The sequence below is a fragment of the Cornus florida genome, unplaced genomic scaffold, assembly GCF_030987335.1.
Source record: "Cornus florida cultivar Cherokee Brave unplaced genomic scaffold, ASM3098733v1 CherokeeBrave_3.0.0_Hap2_Chr05, whole genome shotgun sequence".
Taxonomy (NCBI): domain Eukaryota; kingdom Viridiplantae; phylum Streptophyta; class Magnoliopsida; order Cornales; family Cornaceae; genus Cornus; species Cornus florida.
Window position 1 is genome coordinate 3,320,741 of NW_026775575.1, and position 24,517 is coordinate 3,345,257.

The 24,517-nt window shown below is 39.7% G+C and overlaps 1 protein-coding gene across 1 annotated transcript in view; it reads left to right on the forward strand.

Annotated features, from left to right (window-relative positions):
- Positions 1 to 16,704, forward strand: part of LOC132306074 (uncharacterized) — a 32,857-nt gene extending 16,153 nt beyond the window's left edge. The window contains exons 2-4 of the mRNA XM_059803277.1: positions 13,946 to 15,467; positions 15,583 to 15,749; positions 16,264 to 16,704. Of these exons, the coding sequence (XP_059659260.1) occupies positions 13,946 to 15,467; positions 15,583 to 15,749; positions 16,264 to 16,295 (1,721 nt within the window). The 3' untranslated portion in view covers positions 16,296 to 16,704. The remainder of the gene's footprint in view (positions 1 to 13,945; positions 15,468 to 15,582; positions 15,750 to 16,263) is intronic.
- Positions 16,705 to 24,517: the final 7,813 nt, after the last annotated feature.

Below are 24,517 nucleotides of genomic sequence, written 5' to 3' on the forward strand. Positions count from 1 at the left end.
TGCTTTGTTCAAATTTGTGAAATCAATGCAGACCCTCCATTTATCGTTCTTCTTCTGTACGACAACTACGTTAGATAGCCATTAGGGGTAATGCACTTCTCTTATGAATCATGCTTCTGGCAATTTGTCAACCTCTTCTGCTATAATCGTTTTCCACTCTGGTGCGAACCTCCTTAGCCTCTAACGGACAGGTTTGAAGTTTGGATCAACGTTCAGGCAATGACAGGAAAGGGATGGGTCGACTCCTAGCATGTCTAAGTGCCTCCAAGCAAATATGTTTGAGTTTTTGGTCAAGAGTTTCAATTAGCTGTAGTTTCTCCTCTACACTTTGCATTGATCCTATCCTCGTTGTCTTCGCAGGCATGAGGGGGTTGATATGCACATCTTCTTGCAGTTTGTTCGTGAGGATCGGCACCTCTGCCTCGGGCTTAACCTTCTCTCTGCCAGGCGTAGAGCTCGGTAATTGCTATTTTGGGCTTACAGGGTAAGCAACCGCCTTGCCCTTCTTGCTGGATTTGAGTGTCACCACGTAACATTCCTTGGCCGCCACCTGGTCCCATGGATATCGATTGCCTTATTCCCTTCTGGACTTAGACACCTCATGACTTAGTGCAAAGTGGATGGGACGCGTTGGACTCGGTGGATCTACCCTCGCCCTATTAAGAGGTTATAAGAAGGGTGAACATCCACTACAAAAAAAATTTCTTTCAGATTTCTTCGTGCGGCTCAAACTAGTAGTTCCACAACTCCAATGAGCTCCACCCTCTTTCCATCAAACCCCACCAGAGGGTTCCCTGTGGGTCGGACCTGCTTTGGGTCTATAATCAATTGTTCGAATGCCACCTTTGTTATGATGTTGGCACTACTTCCTGGATCTATTAGAACTTTTTTGACTAGGTATTTTGATACCATCAACCTAATTACCAATGGATCCTCATGTGGAGTTTGAACTCTGAGAGGGTCATTTTATTATGGTACTGAGCTAACAATACCATAATAATATAGAATTGCAAGACCATTTAGTTTTTGCCTTTCCATTCTTAGGGCTTTATGTTATGGCTCGAACCTCGAAAGTTCATTATTCTAAAGCCCAAGATGGTTAATTAATATTGAGGTGAGGTGTAAGAGTGCTCTTTTCTAGAGGTTGCAAGGTTGCCGTGGCTTCCCACCGACAAGGACGTCAGAATTTTGCTGTCCATGAGAGGGCATAACTTCAAGATTGAAGATCAGGACATTTGGAGAAGGGTGGTGCTTCAAACATGCCCTGTGGGAAAATTCGGCAGAGAGGTGGGCTCTCTAGGACATATTGGAATTTGGGCGTTGAAGGTTTGGAAAGTGGCGTGTGGTGTTGGTGTGTCTCCTCTGCTGGACTCTTTGTTGTTGTTAGGGCTGCAAATGAGCGGAGCCGAGCCGAGCCGAGCTTTGGCATGCTCGGGCTCGGCTCGCCACAATCAGGGAGGTGCTCGGGCTCGGCTCGGGCTCGGGCGAGCCTAGAATAGCCAAGCTCAAGCTCGGCTTGTCAGAAAATCGACGAGCTCGGGCTCGGCTCGGTTCGGGCTCATCTGTAGATACAGCGCACACAGAGATACACAACACCTATAGATATCCAGCAAACATATTTACAAGTATATATAACACAATTATATCATATATATATCAATTTGTGGAGCTATATATCTATCAATTTGCGTCAATAAGCACATCAATCTTAAGAATCAGAATGTGAACTTTACTCTAATACAAGTCCATATATGGAACACATGTATGCCAGTAGGGAGAGAAAGCCCTAAGGTACCTCAATCTGGAAAGAGAAAGAGAATGCATGAGAGAAACGGTACACGAGGTATCGACCACTTCCTCATCGGGGCCTGGAGGTTGAGATCGAGGCGGTGATGGTGTTTGAAAAGTGAATTTTATGAACCCTAACTCTTACTTATCAAATATATATATATATATATATATATGCACATACATACCTTTAGGTTGTCTGAAATCATTTACAGCTAGCAATTATTTTCATTACTCTTCCATTGTTGTCTTCATAATATGAAATATTGAAGGGCGGCCAGTGAAGGAAGAATGGTTGCAGAGAAGAAAAGAAGTGAATGGGGAAGATGAGAGTGGCCGCCGATGCTTATTCTGTGGTAAAGAATGAACTAGAAAATATGGTTTGTTTGGTAACATAAATGGGTTGGGTTTTTAAAATGAATATGGGCCATTTTTGTTTGGGCTTAGATAATATTAATGGTTTTCAAATGGGCTTACCATGTATAATTGAATGGACTCACACATATGGGCTGGATCAAAAACTTATAAATGGCTAATAAACGAGCTTTGTTCATGAGCCCAAACGAGCCTAAACGAGCCTTATACGAGCCCATGCGAGCCGAGCCTAACGTTGTTAGGGCTCGGCTCGTTTACTAAGCAAGCCTAAAAATTGGGCTCGAGCTCGGCTCGTTCACTTAATGAACGAGCCCGAGCCGAGCCCGAGCTGTTCATGAACACCTCGGCTCATTTGCAGCCCTAGTTGTTGTTCCGGCCAGCATAGCACCAGGAAGCAATGAGGGTTTTGGCGGAGGGGAAAAGAGATTGGGAGGAGGCGACATTGAGACTAGATGCGTGGTCTTTTCGTCAGTGACATGATCAGGGTGAAGTGGTGAACTTGCAGCGATCGGGGCTATCTTGAAACAATCAGGCCTATGAGCAGTGAGAGTCTAGTGATACGATTGGGGTGATCATGTGAGAGAGAAGGGGAGAGTGTTTGTCAGTATTCAACAAGTTCTGATCCAATAAGATGTATCATCAACAAGCACTATATTGCAATTCTGTTCTTGGTGCATCTTATCACATATTCATTCGAGACCTGATTTGTGATTCGTCACAACGAAGTGGTATCTGACCTTCCACTAGCACAACACTAGGTTCTTTGTGTTCACGATAATAAAAACAACTGCAATACAAAATTCACATCAAAATATCAAATATAATCTCACACAAATTTATGTAAAACACAACTTTTCCTTACAATAGACTTCATAAATATTAGTATCGTCATTTTCCAATGTTTGTCAGAACTGAAACAATAGATAAATTGTCACATTCATAAACCTGAATGGTGTATGTTGAAAATTTGCAGCAGTAGGTTGAACTGCGTAATTCATTAAAAATAATACATAATTCAAGAAGTTTAAAATTTTGCGAGAATTAATTTATATATCTTAGCTAACAGTTCCAACTTGCCTTATCTCGAAGTACTGTCATATTTTTTTTTTAAACTGTTCCAATCTGATAGACGTGTTAATCACAATCTCAACCAACAAGCATCTGTAAATAAATAGAATGAAATGCACGAAAATTCTCTATATTAAATAATTCTAGCTTTAAATATTCAAAGCTATATTTATACATTTAGAATGAATATTGTGACTTCCTGTGATCTTATTCCTAATTTCTAAAGCTAAACTACGAGTACAACAAAGCCTACTAGCCTAGCTCAACCATGCTTTGCTTGTACAATTTATTTGAAAAAAATGTTAGGGAATGGGCAAGCTTGAAAAGCCCATTATGAAACTCTATGTTAAAATTTATACAACTTTTTTTTCCAAACTTTTGTAGCAAAACTACCAGTGAAAAATAGGATTTCATGTGAGTCATACGATCTTTCTTGGAGGTAGCTAGATTGCCTCGGTTGTTCCAAGGTGGATCTGCTAGATCTGCAAATCCGTATAGAGGCCCATCGATTTTCCTGGATGATGATTCGGTATGAAGAAGAAGAGAAGATCTTCGATCGTGTCTGGTTGGGAAATTTGATAAGGAAGTAGGTGACGGGGCTCAGATTGCAGCTTGGGCCGAGCGTACTTGGAAGATCTCCGCAGGAATGACGGTCTCAACTCTGCCGGATTCTTTGTTGCTTTTCCGGTTTCCCTCATCGACGGAAGCCTCTCGTGTTCTTAAAGGGGGTCGCCGTGACTGGGGTACGGCATCTCTTTGTTTGGAGGCTTGGAGCTTTAGGGTTGGGTGCTCGGAAGTGTTGAAAGAGAAGGGGCTGAAGAAGGTGACGCTGTACAGTCTTCCTCTCCATCTCTGGTGTCATGCTTTGTTTGTGACAGTTGGTGATCTTTGTGGTGGGTTTATTTGGGTGGAAGCTGATGAAGCTTTGGACGCTGAAAGAGTTCGTATTACAGTCGCTGATGGTCGGGTTTGCCCTCCGTTAGTGTTCATTAACGATGATCAGTTTTGCTATAAGGTGTTTATTTGGGAGGAGAAGCCTCCCGAGCTTGTTCCAACGACAGATAGCTTGGAAGGGGGTGATGGTTCGCACTTGCTTAAGGAGAAAGAATGGCTGCGGTGGGAATCTATGGGGAAAAAAGGAATGGCAGAATTCCAGGTATGGAAAGAATGGAGGGACACACTTTGGATTCGTAATTCGGAGTGCTTTAAACGGATCTTCAATCAGAAGCGGAAGGAAGGGCTTCCTTTTTTGCAGAATCGCCGTCGGAATGGTGGGCTTCGAATGATGCAGTGGGGCGGAGGTGTCGCCGGATTTGGTCGTCGGACTTTTGTGCAGCAACGGGATCAATCAAGACGAAGAGGTGGCTTCCCCGCACATCAGGCATGTGGGAGAGAGAGGTTTTCAGAGCGTCCACATGGTTGGCGCTCAGGATTTGTCCATTCCCAATGGAGACCAGCTGTCCCCACGGTCAATTCAAATTTCACTTCAAATTTGGCTTCCCATTCAGTTGGGCTTGTTGGAAGGCTTGGTGTCGAGGCTACTATCTCTTACAATGGTGGGCCTAAGTCTGTTGGGCCGCTAGTTGGGCCTGAAAGGCCTATTTCAGTTTCTAAGAGGCCTAGTTTTGTTTCTTTGGGATCTGAATGTGATGTGCATGTTCCTTGTGCTGTGGTTGGTGGGCCGAGCGTCCAGTCTTCTAAAGAAGTTAATGTTGACGGGTCTGCGGGATTAAAAGGTGGGCCGAGTTATGGATCTGGGCTGGTGTCTAACAGGTTTGAGCCCTTACCCTCCTTGCGTGATGATAGAGTTCCTTGTGTTGCTGGGTCGATGAAAACGAGATCGAATGTTGATCGGCGAGTGAAGGTTCCGGTCCTGAGACGTCGGTTGCCAAAGAAAAAGGTGATCCTTCCCGCTTTTCGTAAGAAATGGTCACGAAAGAATATGCAAAAATGGGTGGTATCTTCGCAATCCGGTTTTGAATCGGGTATGTTGTCAGTTCCTTTTGGTTCTTCTCCTATTAAACTGTGTTTCTCTTCTTCTTCTTCTTCTCCTTTTTTGGGGGAGTCGACAATGTCTTTGGAACGGGTGAAGGGTGGGACAGCTTCTGCTTCGTTCTCTAAAGAATTGGAGGGTGAGAGGGACTCCGTTCTTGTGGACAGACAGGATGGTGATTCTGGGTTTAGACATGGTTTCTCTCGGCGAGGTGAAGGTTCATGCGAGGGAGTTACAGTTTGTGTTGGTCGGGATGTGAAGGTGAAGCTTGATGATGATACGGCTGCCTTTCTGTTGAAGGAGATACGGGACCATTTGGTGTCGAAAGGCTTTCTTGGTGCTTCAGGAGGAGTTTTGACAGAGGAGGAGCCTGTTTCACAGTTTTGCTCGCATTCCTCTTCTATTCTTGATGATTGGGAGGGAGCTGCAGGTTCTTCTCTGGATGGTGACTCGAGCATGCTTCCATGGGAAGACTTGGAATAAGCAGTGAATTTGGCTGTTCCTTTGGCCGTTGTTCCGCCTGGGGGTAATTGGGTTAGCAACTCGAATGTTGGTGGAGTGAATGATCTTGAGGAGGAGTGGGTAAGGGAGAAGGGATTGGAAGTGGGTCCTTTGCTGGGGGTTTCTTTTGAGGGTAGAGTGGATGAGGCACTGTGTTTGTTTAATGATGTCCTCAATTCTCATTTTCAGGAAAAAGCAGGTGGTGAGATGAGGTTGCAGGAGGAGAGAGGGGAGACAGTGTTGCAAAGCCCCAATGATTTTATCACGTATGAAAGGAGAAATAGGGGGTCCAGATCAGGAGGGAGAGGTGGTGGAAGGAAGGGAGGGTTTGCTTTCTAAAGTGTTTCCCTATGAAGTTACAAATTCTTTCATGGAATGTCCGGGGTCTCAATGATCTGGTTAGGAGGAAAGTGGTGAAGTCGGTTATTCGTAAAGGTCGGGGTCATGTGGTGTGTCTCCAAGAGACTAAACTTTCTTCGATGTCTGATAGGATTGTGAGGAGTCTTTGGGGTGGGAGATTTGTGGAGTGGATTGCTTTGGATGCTATTGGTTCCTCGGGGGGCATCTTGATCATGTGGGATAACAAAGAGGTGTCTAAAGTGGAGGCTCAGGTGGGGCGCTTCTCTGTTTCTTGTGTTCTTGCTTTGGTTGAGGATGGTTTTAATTGGGTCTTTTCGGGTGTTTATGGTCCTTCGGAGGATGGTGTGCACCACTTGCTTTGGGAGGAGTTGGGGGAGATTAGAAGTCGATGGTGTTTGCCTTGGTGTATTGGTGGGGACTTCAATGTGGTTCGCTCTCCTTTTGAGAGGTCGACGGGTGGTAGGTGGATGTCTGATATGGTGGCTTTCTCGGAGTTTATTGATGAATTCGGGTTGGTTGATTTGCCTTTGGTTGGAGGGCCGTTTACTTGGTCCAGTGGCCGTTCCCCTCCTACCCTTTCCCGGATTGACAGATTCCTTGTGTCGGGGGGAGTGGGAGGAGAGGTTCTCGGAAGTTGTTCAAGCATCGTTGCCTCGTCCTATCTCTGACCATGTTCCGTTGTTGTTGGATTGTGGCGGGTTGTGCAGTAGACGATCTCCTTTCAGATTTGAGAATATGTGGTTGCGGGCTGAGGGCTTTCTTGAGCGGGTTCGTCTTTGGTGGGAGGGGTATGGTGTGGTGGGTACCCCTAGTCATCTACTTGTAGGCAAATTGCGTCTTTTAAAGGAGAATCTTAAGACTTGGAATAAAGAGGTCTTTGGAAATCTGGAATGGAGAAAAAATCGGGTTCTTACAGAGATTGCGGCTATTGACCGTATGGAGGGTCAAGGGGATTTGGTGGAAGCTTTGAAGCTTAGGAGGGCAGAGTGCAAGGCCGAGTTTTCTGAGATTGCTATCATGGAGGAGATCTCGTGGAGGCAAAAATCTCGAGCCTTATGGCTCAAGGAGGGGGATAGAAACACGAAATTCTTCCACAGATTGGCCAATGCTCATAGAAGAGGAAATCACATAGGGAGGATTCGGGTTGAGGGGGTTACTCTTTGTAAGGAGGACATCTGCAAAGGAATTTCAGAGTTCTTTGAGAAGTTGTTCTTTGAGACTGTTGAGTGGAGACCTTTGCTTGAAGGGTTGCAGTTTGCCTCTATTTCTGAGGAGTGCTTGGGTTTGGAGGTGCCTTTTTTTGAGGAGAAAGTGTTGATTGCTTTGAAGAGCTACAATGGGGATAAGGCCTCAGGTCCAGATGGTTTCACCATGAGGTTTCTTCTTGATTGCTGGGAGGTGGTTAAAGGAGAGGTGATGGGCACTTTCCATGCTTTCCATTCTCGGGGATTTTTTGAAAAAAGCTTGAATGCCACGTTCATTGCTTTCATTCCGAAAAAAGGGGGGGGGGGGGGGGGGGGGGGGGGGCATTGGATGTGAGGGATTTTCGCCCTATTAGTTTGGTGGGTTGTATCTACAAGTTGATTGCCAAAGTGCTCGCTTTTAGATTGAGGAAAGTTTTGGATGGTATCATTTCGAACTCTCAAAATGCTTTTGTAGGAGGTCGTCAGATTTTGGATTCAGTTCTTATTGCTAGTGAGAGTGTGGACCACAGATTGCGTAGTGGGGTCCCGGGTGTTCTTTGTAAGTTGGACATTGAGAAAGCATATGACCATGTGAGTTGGAGCTTTCTTCTGTACTTGATGGAGAGGATGGGGTTCGGTGTTAGGTGGAGGAGATGGATTCAGTTTTGTATTTCCAGTGCTCGCTTTTCGGTCCTTATTAATGGTGCTCCTACCGGTTTTTTCTCTAGCTCAAGGGGCTTGAGACAGGGGGATCCTCTCTCCCCCTTCTTGTTCTTGCTTGTGATGGAGGCCCTTAGTAGATTGATGCGAAGGGCTGCTGATTTGGGTCTTGTGAGAGGCTTTCGGGTAGGCAGGGATGCTGCTTCTCAGTTGGAGATCTCTCATTTGATGTTTGCTGATGACACTCTGGTTCTTTGTGATGCGAATGTGTCCCAGATTAGATATCTGAGATGTGTCTTGATCTGGTTCTAAGTCGTCTCCGGCCTTAAGGTGAATGTGGGCAAGAGCGTTTTGGTGCTAGTTGGGGAGGTTCCTGAGATTGAGACTTTTGCTGACATCCTTGGATGTCGCACTGGTGCTTTTCCCATTTCTTACTTAGGTTTGCCTCTAGGAGCTCCTTCGAGGTGTGTGGGGATTTGGGATCCAGTTGTGGATAGATTTGAGAGAAGGTTGGCAGGTTGGAAGCAGTATCTTTCCAAGGGCGGCAGGGTTATTCTGATTAAGAGTATCCTCTCTAGCCTTCCCACTTATTTTATCTCTCTCTTTCAGATTCCATCTTCAGTTGCGGAGAGGATTGACAGGTTGCAGTGTAATTTTCTGTGGGGGGGCAGAGGTGAAGAGTTTAAGTTCCATTTGGTGAGATGGGATCAGGTATGCAGGCCTATTCGGAATGGTGGGCTGGGTCTTCGTACATTGGTGCCCTTCAATAAGGCCCTTCTTGGAAAATGGTTGTGGAGGTTTGGTGTGGAGAGACATTGGCTTTTGAGGAGGGTTGTGGCTTGTCGTTTTGGAGAGATGAGAGGAGGGTGGAGCTCATTGGAAGTTAGAAATCCTCGGGGGGTGGGAGTTTGGAAATTTATTCGGAAGGGTTGGGATGATTTTTCCAAGCACATTCGGTTTCGTCTTAGAGATGGGAGGAGGATTTGTTTTTGGGAGGATGTGTGGTGTGGTGATGCTCCTCTTGCTCTTGCCTTTCCTCAGCTTTACAGGATTGCTTCGGAGGCCTTGGTGGTTAACTGTTATCATCTTGATAATGGGAGACTGGTTTGGGATGTTCGATTCAGGCGTTCCTTTCAGGATTGGGAGATTGATGAGGCAATTCGTCTCTTGGAGTTGTTATATCGCCAGAGGATTGTGGTGGAGGATTTGGATTGTTGGTATTGGGTCGCAAACTCCAAGGGGCGTTTTGAGGTGAGGTCTTTCTTCAAGTGCCTCTCTTTTGATCCTGGAGTTCGTTTTCCTTGGAAGTCTGTTTGGCGTTCTAAGGCTCCTCTCAAAGTGGCTTTCTTTGTGTGGACTTCGGTTCTGGGTAGGATCTTAACCCAAGATAATTTGAGAAGGAGAAGCCAGGTGGTGGTCAATCGTTGTTATATGTGTCTTCGGGATGAGGAATCTGTGGATCACCTTCTTATTCATTGCTCTTTGGCTAGAGAGTGTTGGGATTTGATGCTTGGCTTATTTGGGTTTTATTAGGTTATGCCAGGATCTACTAGAGAGTTGATTGAGATGTGGAGAGGTTGCCATGTGGGGGCTCTCAGGCAGGATGCGTGGAGAGCTACGCCGCTTTGTGTGTGGTGGTGGTGTATTTGGCTTGAAAGGAATAGGAGATACTTTGAAGGAAAGGCGATGTCGATTTCGGTGCTTAAATTCTCGATTATTTCAACTCTTTTTTGTTGGGTTTCAGGGAGAGATCATAGATCGTTGGGGGAAATTGTTGATTTTTTGGCCTCTATGAAGGCTTGAGTCCTTTGTGCTCTTTTGTTTTCCTTGGGTTTCGCTCCCCTCTTGAGCGTCTTTTAATAATATTCTTTTATTTATCCAAAAAAAAAAAAAAAAATTATACAACTTTGAAATTTGAATAACAAAGTAGATTTTCATACTATCAGCCCTAATAAAACAGTACCATTTAGTTTGCTTAAAAAAACCGTTTTTGTCCAACTGGGACTTTTTTTTCCCCCTCTAATCAAAATTGTTCTTTCCATCAACACGACCAACTCCTTACATGCTTCATGTGACCCCGGAAGGTGTTATTTCAGCTGAAGGCATTCCTCCCACAAACCCCAAGTGGTAATTTTATTTTGCGGACAATTGGTGATTGATCGTTCAACTCTCAGCTATAATTCGAGCATATGCTATTACAGACCCCGTCACATACCCACACACAAAATGTCTGGACTTTTGATAAATCCTTATTTTCCAACAATCACATATCCTGGAGGAATGGATTAACACTGAAGGCTCTGATATTTCTGAATACAAACAGTTCAAACTAGACTTAGAGGGGTTCAGGGGAGTGAGCAGGTTTTATGGATACTTTTTCCAAATAACTAGCTTTTCAAATTTCAGTTAATTGTTTTTTTTTAAAAGTCAAATTTCAGTTAATTGTTGTCCAATTTTCAGTTTAATTAGTTATCCATGTGTCTCGATGACAAATATTGAAACACATAGAATGGTAAAAATAATGTAAAATAAAGATAACTTTTGCATAGAAAACCCTGTAAAGGAAAAAACCATAGGTTACTTGGTCCAGGCATGAACAATTCAATGTAGAGAATCTTCCTGCCTACTTCATGTCCCTTTTCCCGGGTTCAAAGATTAGATGAGATTCAGAAGAAGTTTTTGTGGGGTGGTATGGATGGTGAATTTAAATACCACTTGGTTCCTGTCAAAAAGGGAGGTTTGGGGATTCGAAGGTTCTGCCTATTCAACAAGGCTTTGCTGGGCAAATGGCTTTGGAGATTTGGAAGCGAGAGATCCAGATTATGGAGGAGGGTCATTGCTTGTCGATGCGGGGAGGGGGATGGAGGCTGGTTGTCTAGGGAGGTGCAGTCTCCAGCGAGTGTGGGTATTTGGAAGCTTATCCAGGAGGGTTGGGATGAGTTCTCCAAACGAATTCGGTTCAGAGTAAGGAGTGGGAGGCACGTCAGGTTTTGGGAGGACTATTGGCTCGAAGGTTCCCTCGGCTTTTTGAGGATCTTGACAAATATGCATGCTATGGTGGCTGACCATTATTGGCTTGATAATGGGCAGACGACTTGGGATGTTTTGTTTCGAGGAGAGGTGCATGATTGGGAACTGTCAGAGGTTTATGAGTTCTTTGCGCTCCTCTACACCCAGGTGGTGGAGGTTGAGGGTTATGGATGAGATGGTGTGGATGGGTACCCCTGGAGGGATTTTTGGGGTTAGGTCCTTCTGCAAGAGCTTGGAGGAGACCCCAGGCTAAACTTCCCTTGGAAGGCAATTTGGAGAACGAAAGTCCCCTTGAAGGTGGCTTTTTTCACTTGGACAACTGTTGTCGGAAGCATTCTTACTCTCGACTACCTTAAAAGGAGACGACATATAGTCGTGGAGTGGTGTTGCATGTGCAAGAAGATGGAAGAGTCACTGAACCACCTCCTTCTTCATTGCCTGGTGGCGAGGGATGTGTGGTCTATGTTCTTGGTTAAATTTGGCGTGGTTTGGGTATTTCCTATGTCCATGGTTGACATATTAGAAGCTTGGAGAGGGGTGAAAGTAATAGAAGATCCTTTGATGGAGAGGATCCCCCTATTTGGTCTCTCAAATACAACATTCTTTCTACTTTATTCTTTTGGGTGAATGGGACAAATTGTAAATCTTTGGGGCATCTTTTGGACTTAGTTAATAGCTTGAATTTTGTGTCTCCTTAGGTGTCTTTTGTGTTCCTTTGGGAGCGCCCCCCTCTTGAGCGTCTTTTATGAAATCTTACTTAAAAAGGAAAAAAAAAGGTTACCAACTAACCCAAGAATCCCCTAGTTTCATCTTTACCCAGACTCACACTAAATGATCCTCCTTGGACTATGCTACTGCCAATCAACAAGCTTGATGACCCCCAAGTTTGCTCTCAATGGTTGTACAGATTTGTGTTATTTGCAAAATCACTCGGTTGGAGAATAATTTTTGATGTACTGTTGCTTTAATTCTCTCTCATATGTAATATGAGTCTTATGAAAACCCTGCATTGATTCTCAAAGCTTACATAAAATCAATAACGAATATTTAGAGGTTAAAAAATCAATAACTAATATTTAGAGGTTAAAAAGATACCCTAGACTGACTACAACCCCATATTTATGCCAATACGAGTTATATCTGAAATAGAAGAGTTAAACCAATTAATATTCTGTCTTCGGACGGTTCCCAAATAAGTTTAATCTCAATTGATTGATCAATTGAATAAACTTGTTCCAGTGACCTTCAAGCATTTTATCCTGAAAGGTTGAATGATCAACCTATTAGTTGAAGTGCACTGGAGTAGTTTTGAGTGATCAACATTTCACCCGAATCTCATTGCTTTTCCAACAAATTTCTTGGCAAAAATTTGATCAATCCACCAATTTTTTGATCGATTGATGAGCTTTGGCTTTGCTTGGACTGATGGAATTGGATGGAGAAAAAAAGAAAAATGAGGGATTAATGAACTCCTCAAATTGTATATTTACTATCAGGATTTGAAGAGAGAGGATAGACATTTAATGAAACTTCAAAATACCAAAATAGCCTTAATTGTAAGGAAGAAAAAAGTTGCCTTTTGCAATGAGATAATTGTCATCTTTTTAGATCATTTCTTTTCTTTTCTCTCATTTCTTTTTTTTTTTTGTGTCTAAAACATTAATTTGAGCCATTTAAAGATCAAACCTAGGTCATGGGAGTGTACAACTAGTTAGTAAGACATTCCAACCTAGATCTCTATGTTCACTAATGTCTCACTTTATCATTTCGTAAATCGTAAATAAGTGATTGATCTTGAGAGATTCTCATCATGTTCATTGCTGCTATTCATCTTCGTCGCCTTTTGTTGTAGACCACGATTAGACATTTTGTATGTTTTTTTTTTTTTTTTCTCCAGTAGACCATATTATAAATAATTTTTAATATCTAATGCGGTGACGGATCATTACGTGGTACTATTAGTGATTATCTTTTTCAGTGATGTAGTTAATAGTTTTCATTGATCATAGTCGAATTACTATTAATTGATAGGCTATCTTTCTATTTCCAATGTATGCTACTTTAACCATCTGGCTAATGTGTTCATTTCTAATATTATGTTTTCTTTCCATTTAGTCTTTACTACATTTTCATTCCGTGCACGCTCATTTAAATATGTTGTATCTTAATTCAATATTCTGTCCATAAAATATGATTGGTCTAGTAAGTGTTTTACACAATATTACAATTTAATTTTCAATTTTAGAGTTACACTTCGATCACATAATAACCTTAAGCAACTAATGAAATTTCTGCTCAACAGTATATGCATAATATTTTTTTATTGATATGCAAAAATTTTAAACCTGAAGAAACAGAATCATACAAAAGCAGTTTGAAATAATGGAATGCAGGTGCTTGTTTTTGTGATCCCTCTTCCTCTATTTATTTTTGTTCTTGGATTAAGATTGAATTTACACCATCTGTCTATGGTGACCATAATTCACTATTATATGGCCGGCCTTTATTTGAATATTCATTTTTAAAAAGTTGTAGGAAACGACTCCTTTGATGTTTGCATGCTTATTTGCTTTTGCAATCGGACATAACTAAATTATGTCAGCTGCTTTGATGTTGTTTGCATGCTTATTTCCTTTAATAAGCCTGTACATAGTTCGGTGGCAGAATCTACAAATTCTTTAAGATCCAAGTGTCTACTGTTATTCTTACATAGCTGTCTTGCATCTCACACTTTCTCTCTGGTTTAATTTGTTGAGAAGTCTGTCAGTCATTTTTATAAGGTTTTCAGTGCTCTTTAGCTCTCTTAAGTGGGTTTCTATTCTTTATTCTGTCTCTCCCTCAGCCATGCTTTGTATTTTCTTGGTTGTTTGGCTTTCTAGAGCACACTCCATTTCTATTTCCCCCAATGTCCAATTACACAAAAACGAGAGAAAACAATGTGTCCGGATTTGGATTATCTTTGTTGACATGTTGAATTTCTGAGCAGGGGTTAAAGATGCAAGCGATAAGAAAATTTTAGTTGATATGCTGTTCTGGGCTGTGGACAATCCTGCCCCTGCAAATTATTTACTGATTTCTGGTGATAGGGATTTCTCTAATGCACTCCATCAGTTGCGCATGAGGAGATATAATATCCTTCTAGCTCAACCACTAAAAGCATCTACCGCTCTCATTGCGGCCGCAAAGAGTGTATGGCTGTGGATGAGCCTAGTTGCTGGAGGATCCCCGCTTACCTGTGCTGAATCATCACAACTTTCTATTAGTACAAATAATGAAATGTTGCGGAACCCTTCTTCCAACCCTGATCAAATTGATCAACCTGCATATTCCAACTCCGGAAGTCTTTACTTGGTAAATCAGAAGTTCAGTAATCCTGGAAGAGTTGGTGAAAGTAAATATAAAGGGAAATACATTTTGAAAGACCCAACTCAGCCCAGCAAAACAGCTTCAAGTGGCCCAGTTGAGATCCAAGGAATTAAGAATGATGACTGCTCTCAGCTGCCAGATAATGCACCAGGAAAGATTTTTAAGAAAGCTCCTCACGAATTTTTTGGTGCTAGCAAGCCTGTCATCTCTGAAAGTAGGTCTGCCCCCAATTTATTTTCTGTCAATCTTGAGTCTTCAGGGAACAATTGCAGTAATTTTGCGGAAATTTCAAAAAATCAATTTCCTCAACCTCGACCAGCCCTCAATTTATTTTCTAGCAATCTTGAATCTTCAGGGAACAATCGCAGTAATTTTGCGGAAATTTCAAAAAATCAATTTCCTCAACCTCGACTGACTTTTGCAACAGACAACTGGTTTGAACCAAATTCACGTAACAAAATTTTCCATCCTATGCCTCCTAAATCTGATGGTTTTAGATTTTCGTCCGCCCCACTTGCAAATATGTCTGATATTGGTAGGCTTACCATGTCCGAATACCCCAACTATTCTCAGAATATTCCAAATTTTAATCAAAGATTTGAGTCCCCAAACTTAACCTACAAAAATATACCACAGAAAAGTGATATTCTGCAGCCGGGCCAGCCATTTTACCATGATACTATGAACAATAGGTATCCTCGTGGTCCTGAGTTTCCAGTCCCTTTGCCATCCTCAATGGTTGCTAATCCTGTTTCTGGTAATGGTTTCTGGGGAACTCAAGGATGTCCACAACCATATATTCAAGGCCTTATAGGGGTTATCTTACTTGCCCTAAATTCCTTAAGAGTTGAAAAGATTTTGCCTACTGAAGCAAACATAACCGATTGCATTCATTATGGTGATTCAAAACACCGCAATATTGAAGTGAGGAAGGCCCTGGATTGTGCAATTGAGCAACATATGATAGTTAAACAAAACTTAGGTGCGGTGCAGCTGTATCTTGGTAAAAATGAGAAAGTATGGAAGTGTGTGAACCTCCTTGGGGGTAATCCTAATCAGTACCCGAAGCCAACATGGAATGGAATTCAGAAATTTCTGTCTTCTGCTGCTGGACGTTCAGCAATAATGGCTTCTAAATGCAGGTCTATTTTCTTTTGTTATTGTTTATTTTTTTATTTTTTATTTTGGCTATTTTCATTTTCTGGAACTTTATGTTGGCTGCAAACCACTTCTTATGTTATTCTATCTGCTATATAGGTATGAAGCAGCTTTGATTCTGAAAAATGCATGCTTAAGAGAGCTCGCTTTGGGCAATGCACTCCAGGTCTTAAACATGATAATCACTGTGAAGAGGTGGATTATACATCATCAGTCGGGATGGCAACCAATTACTATTACCCTGGCAGAAACTAATACTGAGACAGGTATGGGGATAGGTGCTTGATTCAATCAATCATGGTGATGAAGTGGCCCAAAGTTGGTTACGGCTGCATAATATGATGTTAGTTCATTAGATTTTGGGGAAAGTTAAAGGAATGTGGGTCACTTGTTGAAAATACTATAATTACAGTGTGTTACATCTATTCAAGAAGGTAAGTTTTAGATGCAAATCAATTAGGGATAGTGTATTGTTTTTCTTTTTTGTGTACTTGGGGATACGTGTGGGTAAGCAAAGGAAGAGGAACATTTGTTTGGGGCAAGATCACACTATTTTCTTTGAGTGGAGAACTGGTCTAAGCTGTTTTCTGCACCCTAGGTCAGTATTGCAAATCTAGGGCATATCTGCGTATGTGGTTTCTATCTGCCACGAGTTATCCATTAGATGTTTCAGTTCTTTGTATTGGTAGGTGGGGATAGGCCCTAAACGTAGCTTTTACTCTGTGGAATACCAGAGAAGTGCATTGGCAGGGACAGTTGACGATCTGTGTTTTTTTTCAGCATATACATTCACTAGCAAGTTATGTTTCTAAGGACTAGTTCCAGGTATATACAGTCTGAAAATGCAGCCATCATGTTTTTGTTGCTGATTTGTAATGTTTACGAGCTGTGGAGATTTGTCTGATGATGCTGAACTAAGGCTTCTGTTATGTCCATTTATTCTACATGGTGGTGCTAGTCTGCAGGAAAAGATTGAAGCAACTATGTTGTAACCATGACAGCCTTCTTTTATGTTGATGACAGCAAGATTGAGCTGGAAGGGTACTGTTTTTGTGTGGTCAAGATCAATAAAGTACAAAATATTAATAGTACCTTGCTATACATTAGTGAGCATGGAAGATATATGTAAACCTGCTATGCAAATGAAGCTTTGTCCCAACATTTTGAAGTTTGAATCTTTTGTATTCAAAAACTTGTTTTCAGGAAAAGTATTTTCCTTAATGGTTTCTGTGTGCTAGTAGTTCTATTACTTTACCAAGTTGTGTGTTCAGGTTATTTTGGTACTGGGAATTATGTATATTTGTATCAGGATAAGTTCAAGGACATTAAAGAATCTACCTTTTCATATATTTGAATTTGTGGAGTTAATTTTCTTGCATGAATTTGATGCTTGGTAGCGAGGGACTTAACCTTGCTCTATTTATACTGTACTACTACTAGAGGAGAGCTGCTCTTTGTTAATTGACATTTCTAAAGAATTGTTGTGAAGCTTTGCGAGGGACTTACCATGTTTGTTAATATTTTTATAAAAAGAATTATATTTAAGAAAATATTGTAGTCTACTAGTTGTATCCATTTTTTATTTTTCAAATATTTTTAATAAAATTGATGGGAGCCTTTATTTGGAAAAATGGACAATGGAACTCATTAGTTAGACACTCCTACTTCACTTGAGGTTACATTGCATTTTGGGGTCCCTGGCGATCTTGCAGTAAGTAGTCTTTGTAATCATTTTGTGCGACTCTATGGACTCCGCAGTTTGTGTTGTGTCACTAGTTAAGAGTTTCCTTGGCAAGTTCTATAATTGTAGAAGGCACGACGCCTTTCCGTTTAAGGAGAGTAGATTTCGAGGACGAAATCTCTTAAGGAGGGTAGACTATGAGGTTTCTCACTTTTCTGATTTTTTTCAGGCATTTTTTGCATTTGTGTTTATTTATTTTATTGCTGAGTATGATTATTGTTATTATAGGTCATTGTACATTTCATGAGGGATATGGTCTTTGTCATGGTAAGGACATGGGAGGAATTTAGGGATGAAGGAATGATGTATTTGTCCTTTGGCATGGTTTTGTGCATGTGTCTTGTAGGCTTGACAAACAAACATTCCACTTGTTCTCTCCCTTCCTCCTCCATTGTCTTTTATTTAAGCTCCATTTTTGTGACCTTCTTGTGAGAGTTTGAAGTTGCTTTGAGAATGAAAAATGTTTCCAAAAGAGTGAGCTTCTTCATTGATGTAGAAATTAGAGACCCTCCTTCACCACTGATTTACAGATTTTTCTTTAAAAGAGGGGGTTTTGATTGTGCTTCAAAGGAAGAGCTTGCTTTTCACTTCTTCCTTATTTGGTGGTTTTGATCCATTCCTTCGGTGGTTTTGAGGTGTTTGTCTCAAGGGTTTGAGCTTCTTTGAGGTAGGATTGTCTAAACCTCACCCCCTTTACTTTTATGAAATCATTTCTATTGATTTTTGTTGAAAAAGTATGCTTAAAACTGAAACTGTGAGCCCAGGGCTCGAGCCCAAAACCTCCGGCTCGAGCCTTGCCTGCAGATTTTTGGAATTTTGCTTCCAGAGCTCTAGCCCAAAACATCCGGCTCGAGCCCTGTTTTTGCAGATTTTCTGTATTGCGACCTTAACTTCAAATGACTATAACTTCTTAATTTTAGACTCAAATTGGGTCATTCTTGAGTCTAAACTGACCGGCTCGAAGTCATCCTTCCAATGGTACCAACCCCAGCCACAGATTCCATTTGTGGAGAGAGTTATAACCTCTTTAGTGCAGACTACTCCAGGAAATAAAAATTATATATTCTTTATGTGTTGACGCAATACTTGTAAATTGTTACTTGCTGAGCATGTCCAAGATGATTATGTATTATATGGGATGGGTGGAACTACATGCTTAATTAATACATGTTTAAATGCAAAGATTGAAGGTGACTTGATAGACATGACACGTTTATGTGTGATTATAGCTTCATGTGAGCATATTGTAACATTATGAAAATTGAAAATTGAAAATTTCTTATGTGGTGATGTGTATACTTGGAAAATTGTATTTTTACTGAATTTTATCAATGTGATTGCAAGCTTTGTATGTAGAGGAAAACATGCTAAAGTGTGTATGTTTTAATGAAATTGCTAAAGGTGCTTATGTGTTAGGTGTGGTGAATGAACTTACGTGTTAAAGTTGAACATGTTACATGTGAATGTTATGCATGATATGAGGTAAATTTTATGAGAACTATTTCTTCAAGAAAGCATGTTATAATATTAAGAAAATTTCCATGACATAATGTTCCACTGTGGTGTTGAAACTGAATTCTTATTGTTGTAATATTTTGTTATCATGTCGTTATATGATTCAAGTAACACATTGTTGGTCATGCATGTAATGACCTGGTCATTTTCCTTTATTTCCTTTTTCCTCAAATTTTACGGATAATTTTTTTTTTTCTGTTGTCTTTTCTTTTTTGCGTTTGGTTTCTCGTCACTTATTGTCGTCTTGAGTGCTCGGAAATGGTTTCCGAGACTCTTTCCTTTGGATTGACAACTTCCCTTAAGGACCGAGTCATTTCCACATTTTCACTTTTTGGACGCTATTCATTTTTCGTCTTTTTCCCGTTTGTCACTTTGTTGGCATAACCTCACTTTTCGTGTTCGGATTTGATTCCGGTTTTGCATGCATCCACGACATTTAAATTCCATGCTATGTGTATTTTTACTTTTATAGAAAAGTATGCTAGTTGCTTAATTTTTCGTAAAAGGGCATGAATGCATGATTTTTTAGAAACATTTTTGATTTTTAGGGTTTTAGTGTTATTAAATAAAGTAATTATTTTTGTTTTGAGGACCACTTTGCAATTAAGTTTGCAAGATATTTAGAGGAGGGACCTACTTTGGGATTATGTTATTAAAGAAGGGTTTTTGTTCAATTGACCAAGAGTAGTGTGTGTTGACCATGGTGTAGGATCACATAGTAAGTGGAGGGTTTCTAACTCCTCCACTCACACCTTATCATATCATTTCCTCTTCATCTTCCTCTCCACAAATCCTAGCCACCATTAGAGGAGCTCGATGCTTAGGCTTTGAAATTGACTTTTGAGGCCCTTCCACTCACCTTTGACCATGAAGCTTGGAATACAAAACCTTGCATCACCTTCCTCTACATAACCCTAGAAGGGTTTACCATTTTGAGCTTGCTTGCCTTGGATTCTAGAGAGACACTTCTCTAGTGAGGTTGTGGGTGTTCTAGTTTATTATCTAAGTGAATTAATTGCTTTTGTAGTGATATATAAGTTGTATGCATGTCTTTTATTAATTTAAGAAATTAATGATTAATTGTAGCTTGCCTATAACTCACTTTAGACTTGGTATATGGCATAGCCATGACTTGATCTTTGTTGTATATTAATTGGGATAATTTAAATGAGTTTTCAAATCTAAAAATTTAATAAATTTAATTTGATTTAAATTCTACTTAATTGTACCTTTTTTGTATTCGATTTTAAACTTGATATATAGCATGACCATGACTTAATCCTTATTATATATTAATTTGGGATCATTTGAATAACTTTTGAGATTTAGAGATTTAATTAATTCAAATTAATTAAATTCTACGTGATGATACCTTGCTCATTTTGTACTTTTGATTTGAAATATGTAATGACCATGCTATATTATTTAACATATATTAATTTGAGGTTATTTGGAATTGATTTGAAATCTAGAGAATTTAATTATTTTTATTTAATTAAATTCTAGTTGTTTCTATGTTTAAATCATGAACTTGGACTTGCTGTATATTCACTTAGTTACGTATTGAGCATTGGATAACATAGTTGTTATATTTATATTCAGGAGAACTTGTTTCCTTTATTGAATATATTGTTGTCTTGTGTAATGAGTTGCACACTTTGTATTTAATATATTTTATGCCATAGTAGTTGTGGACTTATAGCATGTATTGTGTGTGCTTCCAAATTTGGTTGTGCATGGTAGATAATTGATTATCTTGTATATACATATTGATACATACGTTGTTGTACAACTTGTTGATTTTGGAAACTTAGGATGTCGTTGTTTGACTAAGGCTGGGGCATGGTTCTAGTACGGGGGATTGTCCCCCTATAGTTTAGTGCACACATAGGGAAGTTACCCGTGGGTAGTAATCCTAAAGTAACCACGTTATTGGTCTGATCTGGCGTGATGTCCGAGTATCCACCTTGTTTGATTTCGCATTTCATTTCAAGTTGATAACTAGATGATGTTATAACTTTTTGTTCCTTATTTGATTTCCCATTTTAAGTTTCAAGATGTTAACTTTGAGAAATCATGCTTAATGCATTGTATTGGAAGTTCCAATGTTAGTTGAATTGCATCAATATTGTGATTTGTGTTTTATTGTTCTAATGTAGCCTAGGATGATTCCTTAGACTTATTTGGAACATAGACGTTAGGTGACATGAGCCATTTTAGTTGATTTCGTATTTTAGATTTCAAGTTGATAACTTCGATGATCTATATCTAGTTGCGTTGTATAGTATGCTTCTATATTGTTTAATTGCATAAATGTTGTAGTTTATGATCAGAATGCTTTAAAGTAGCTTAGGATGATTCTTGAGTCTCGCTTATGACATAGACGTTAGGTGGCATAATCCTTTTGAATGGTTTCAAGTTAATATAATAACTTTGTAAAACGTTAGGTCTTTGCATCCTCATTCCTTACGAGTAACTTGTTTATTCATCCCAAAGTTATCGGGTGATTTTTCAGGTATGGATGCCTTAGTTTGGGATGCACAATATCCCTAGATCATGTCATTGGATCGAAGTTCATTTAAATGCATTATTGTTCACATGTAAGCGTTAACATATTTGATTTTTACCTTTTAAAGTTGTCATGCATAGTTAAGACAAAAATGTCATTTTTGCCTTGGACTTGTAATGTGTGCCTAAGCACACTTTTTGACACTTATTTCATGTATAGGATATGTGGTCAAGGGCCAAACTTCATTTGAAATCCATGAATACCCATAATGTTGAATTTTGCCTTTAATGAGAAAAGTATGAAAATTAGGGTTTTAATATGTCATTTTTGTACCAGAGCGTACATTGTGTATGAAATTCATCATTTGGCATTCATTTACCATGTATGAGGTGTGGCCAAGGGCCAAACACCATTTTGTTTTATGTTTTACATTCTTGTTTCATATTTTGCATTTTTGGGCTAAAATAGGAAAATTCGAGCCTTTAAGGGTTCATTTTCAAATTGGGTGGTGCAAAGTGTGCACAAGCACCTCCACTAGGACTCATTTGATGTAACGACCTGGTCATTTACCTCCCTTTTCTTTTTTCCTGAAATTTTACGAATGAATTTTTTTCGTTTAATTTTCCTTTCTGAACTCTATTTCTTGTCGCTTAGTGTTGTCTCTAGTGCTTGGAAATGATTTCTGAGACTCTTTTCCATGGATTGACAACTTCCTTTGAGGACCGAGTCATTTCTGCATTTTCACTTTTCGGACACTATACGCTATTTCGTCATTTTCCCTATTCTGTCTTATCTCCGTTTGTCACTTGTTTGGCAAAACCTCACTTTTCGTACTCGGAGTTAGTTTTTGACTTCACGTACCTTCATCTTCAGTAGTTTTCTCGAAATACGTATCCTTATTTTTGCGAGAAAGTACTCGGGTTGCTTCCAGTGTCCATAGGAGCATGGATGCATAGTTCTTTGAAATTATTTTCTTTTTTTGGGGTGTTTTTCATAAATATCTTTTGAAGATATTTTATTTCAGGGGTATCTAAGAAAATATTTTTGGAAGATATTTTCATTCTGGGGCATTAGTGTAGTTAACCCTTTTTAGAGGGGCCATTGTGCAATTAATGAAAGTTATTGCAAAATATCTCGTCTGGAGCCTGGATCCTCGTACGGGATTCATTTTCGTATTTTGTCGAGTCGTGTACTCTTAGAATTCCGTTCTGGTCATTTTTCTCCAGTTTCAGATTTTCTGACCCCGGTTGCCGCCGAACTTGTTCAGAGCATATCTTTCTGCTCGGTACTCGGTTTTCGACGCCGTTTCTTCCGTTGTTCATGTTTTCTCATTTAGAATCTTTTTTCATTCACAGAGTTTTACCATTTGAGCGCGTTTGCTCAAAATCCACTTTTCCAAACCTAGCGGGGCCTTTTCGGGACACTTTTAGGGTTTTTCTATAAATAGAGGGTCTTAAGAAGAAAAGTCAGATTTTCTTCTCTCTCTCCTCTCTCTTGGCCGGCAGCCATGGTTGCCAAGGGGCTGCCATGCTTCTTCTTCTTTTTCCGGCCACTTCCCTCGAGTGAAAACTCTTCGACCTTAACGTTTAATGCTTGTCTTGACAACGCGCCCCTTTCACCCTTATTGGAATCCATTTCTAACCACATTTGAGTTTGGGTTTCAAGTTCAAGTTTGGATTTTCATGGAGCTTCTTGGGGATTCTTGTTCACCGTGTTGTCCCCGACAAAACCCTTCGGTATCGTCAGATTTGGAGCACTTTTATTTCGGTGGGCCTTTGAGGTTTTCATCTCAAATCGAGGTAGGGGGTGTTATAGATTATATTCTTGCTATATTACATGCTATGGATGCTTGTACTACTTGTTTACATGCTTGGATGTCAAATCTAGAATTTTTAATTAATTATTTCTTTGTGTAAGATTTAATTTTCCCGGTTGTTCATATCTTTGTTTAAATATGTAGCATGATATTAAATTACCCCTTGACATGATCATTGACATATATTAAATCTAGATCATTTAGACACGTAACGAAGATTTTATTTAATATTTATCTTAGGTAAAAGATTAAGTCATGTGGCCTTAACTAGTTTGAAATCAATGTGTGTTAGCATATTATATTACGCCCTAGCATGCTCTTCAACATAGGTGAATTTGAGAGTAATCAGAGATGTTTTGAAATCTAGTAATATTTAATTAATTTGATTAATTAAATTGCTCCGAGTGTATTATTCACTCCATTGGAATTTTGACTTGATATTCTTGATATGCATGTCATGTAGTTTCATATATATTAAATCTAGAATAATTGATTAAGTTTTGAAACTTTTCATTTATTATTTTTCTAGTAGTAAAGTTTAATACTCATGGCCGTTCATTGCACGGAATGTATTCGTATCGTGTCCTTAAATCAAATCTTGACATGTTGTATAACATATATTAATTTGAGATCATTTAGATGAATTTCAAAACCTAGAGATTTTAATTAAATGGAATAATTAAAATCCATTCAATAGCTTCTTGGTCTTGATTAAGTTTCTAAATTGGAATTCATGCTTTTCTTGACAAGTTCCTTCACATGTATCAATTGAAAATAATCGAATAAGTTTTGAGACTTACATTTGTTTATTTCCTTTGTATGGAATTTAAATCACATGGTCGTGTCTCGTATGAAATGAACTTGTAACTTGATGTTGGACTTGTATTTCATGAAGCTTTTAGCTTTTCATCATGTATCTAGACCCCTTGTATCTTGATCTTATTAAGGTAGTTAATGAACTAGCATGGTTGTCTTAGAATGATTTAAGTTACTCATGTGTTGTTAAATACGTAATTGAATCATGTGTCTTATACTTGTGGTATATGTACTTCAATGGATTTTTTATGCTATATATCTTGGTTCTAATCTATATAGATGCATACTATGTTTTCTTGACATTTCACATGCCATTATAGTTGATGAACTTAGGGCATGACTTGTGTGTTCCAAAATCTTAGTTGTGCATGAAACGTGGTTAATGCATTTCTTGTATTTTAATACAATCTTGGCTTACACAACTTGTTGATTTTGGGACTTGGGATATCAATCAAGAATAGGGGAAGGTACCCTTGGGTTGATAACCCTAAAGTGATCCCAAGAACAGGGGAAGGTACCCTTGGGTTGATAACCCTAAAGTGATCCTAAGAACAAAGGAAGGTACCCTTGGGTTGATAACTCTAAAGTGATCCCAAGAACAGGGGAAGGTACCCTTGGGTTGATAGCCTTAAAGTGA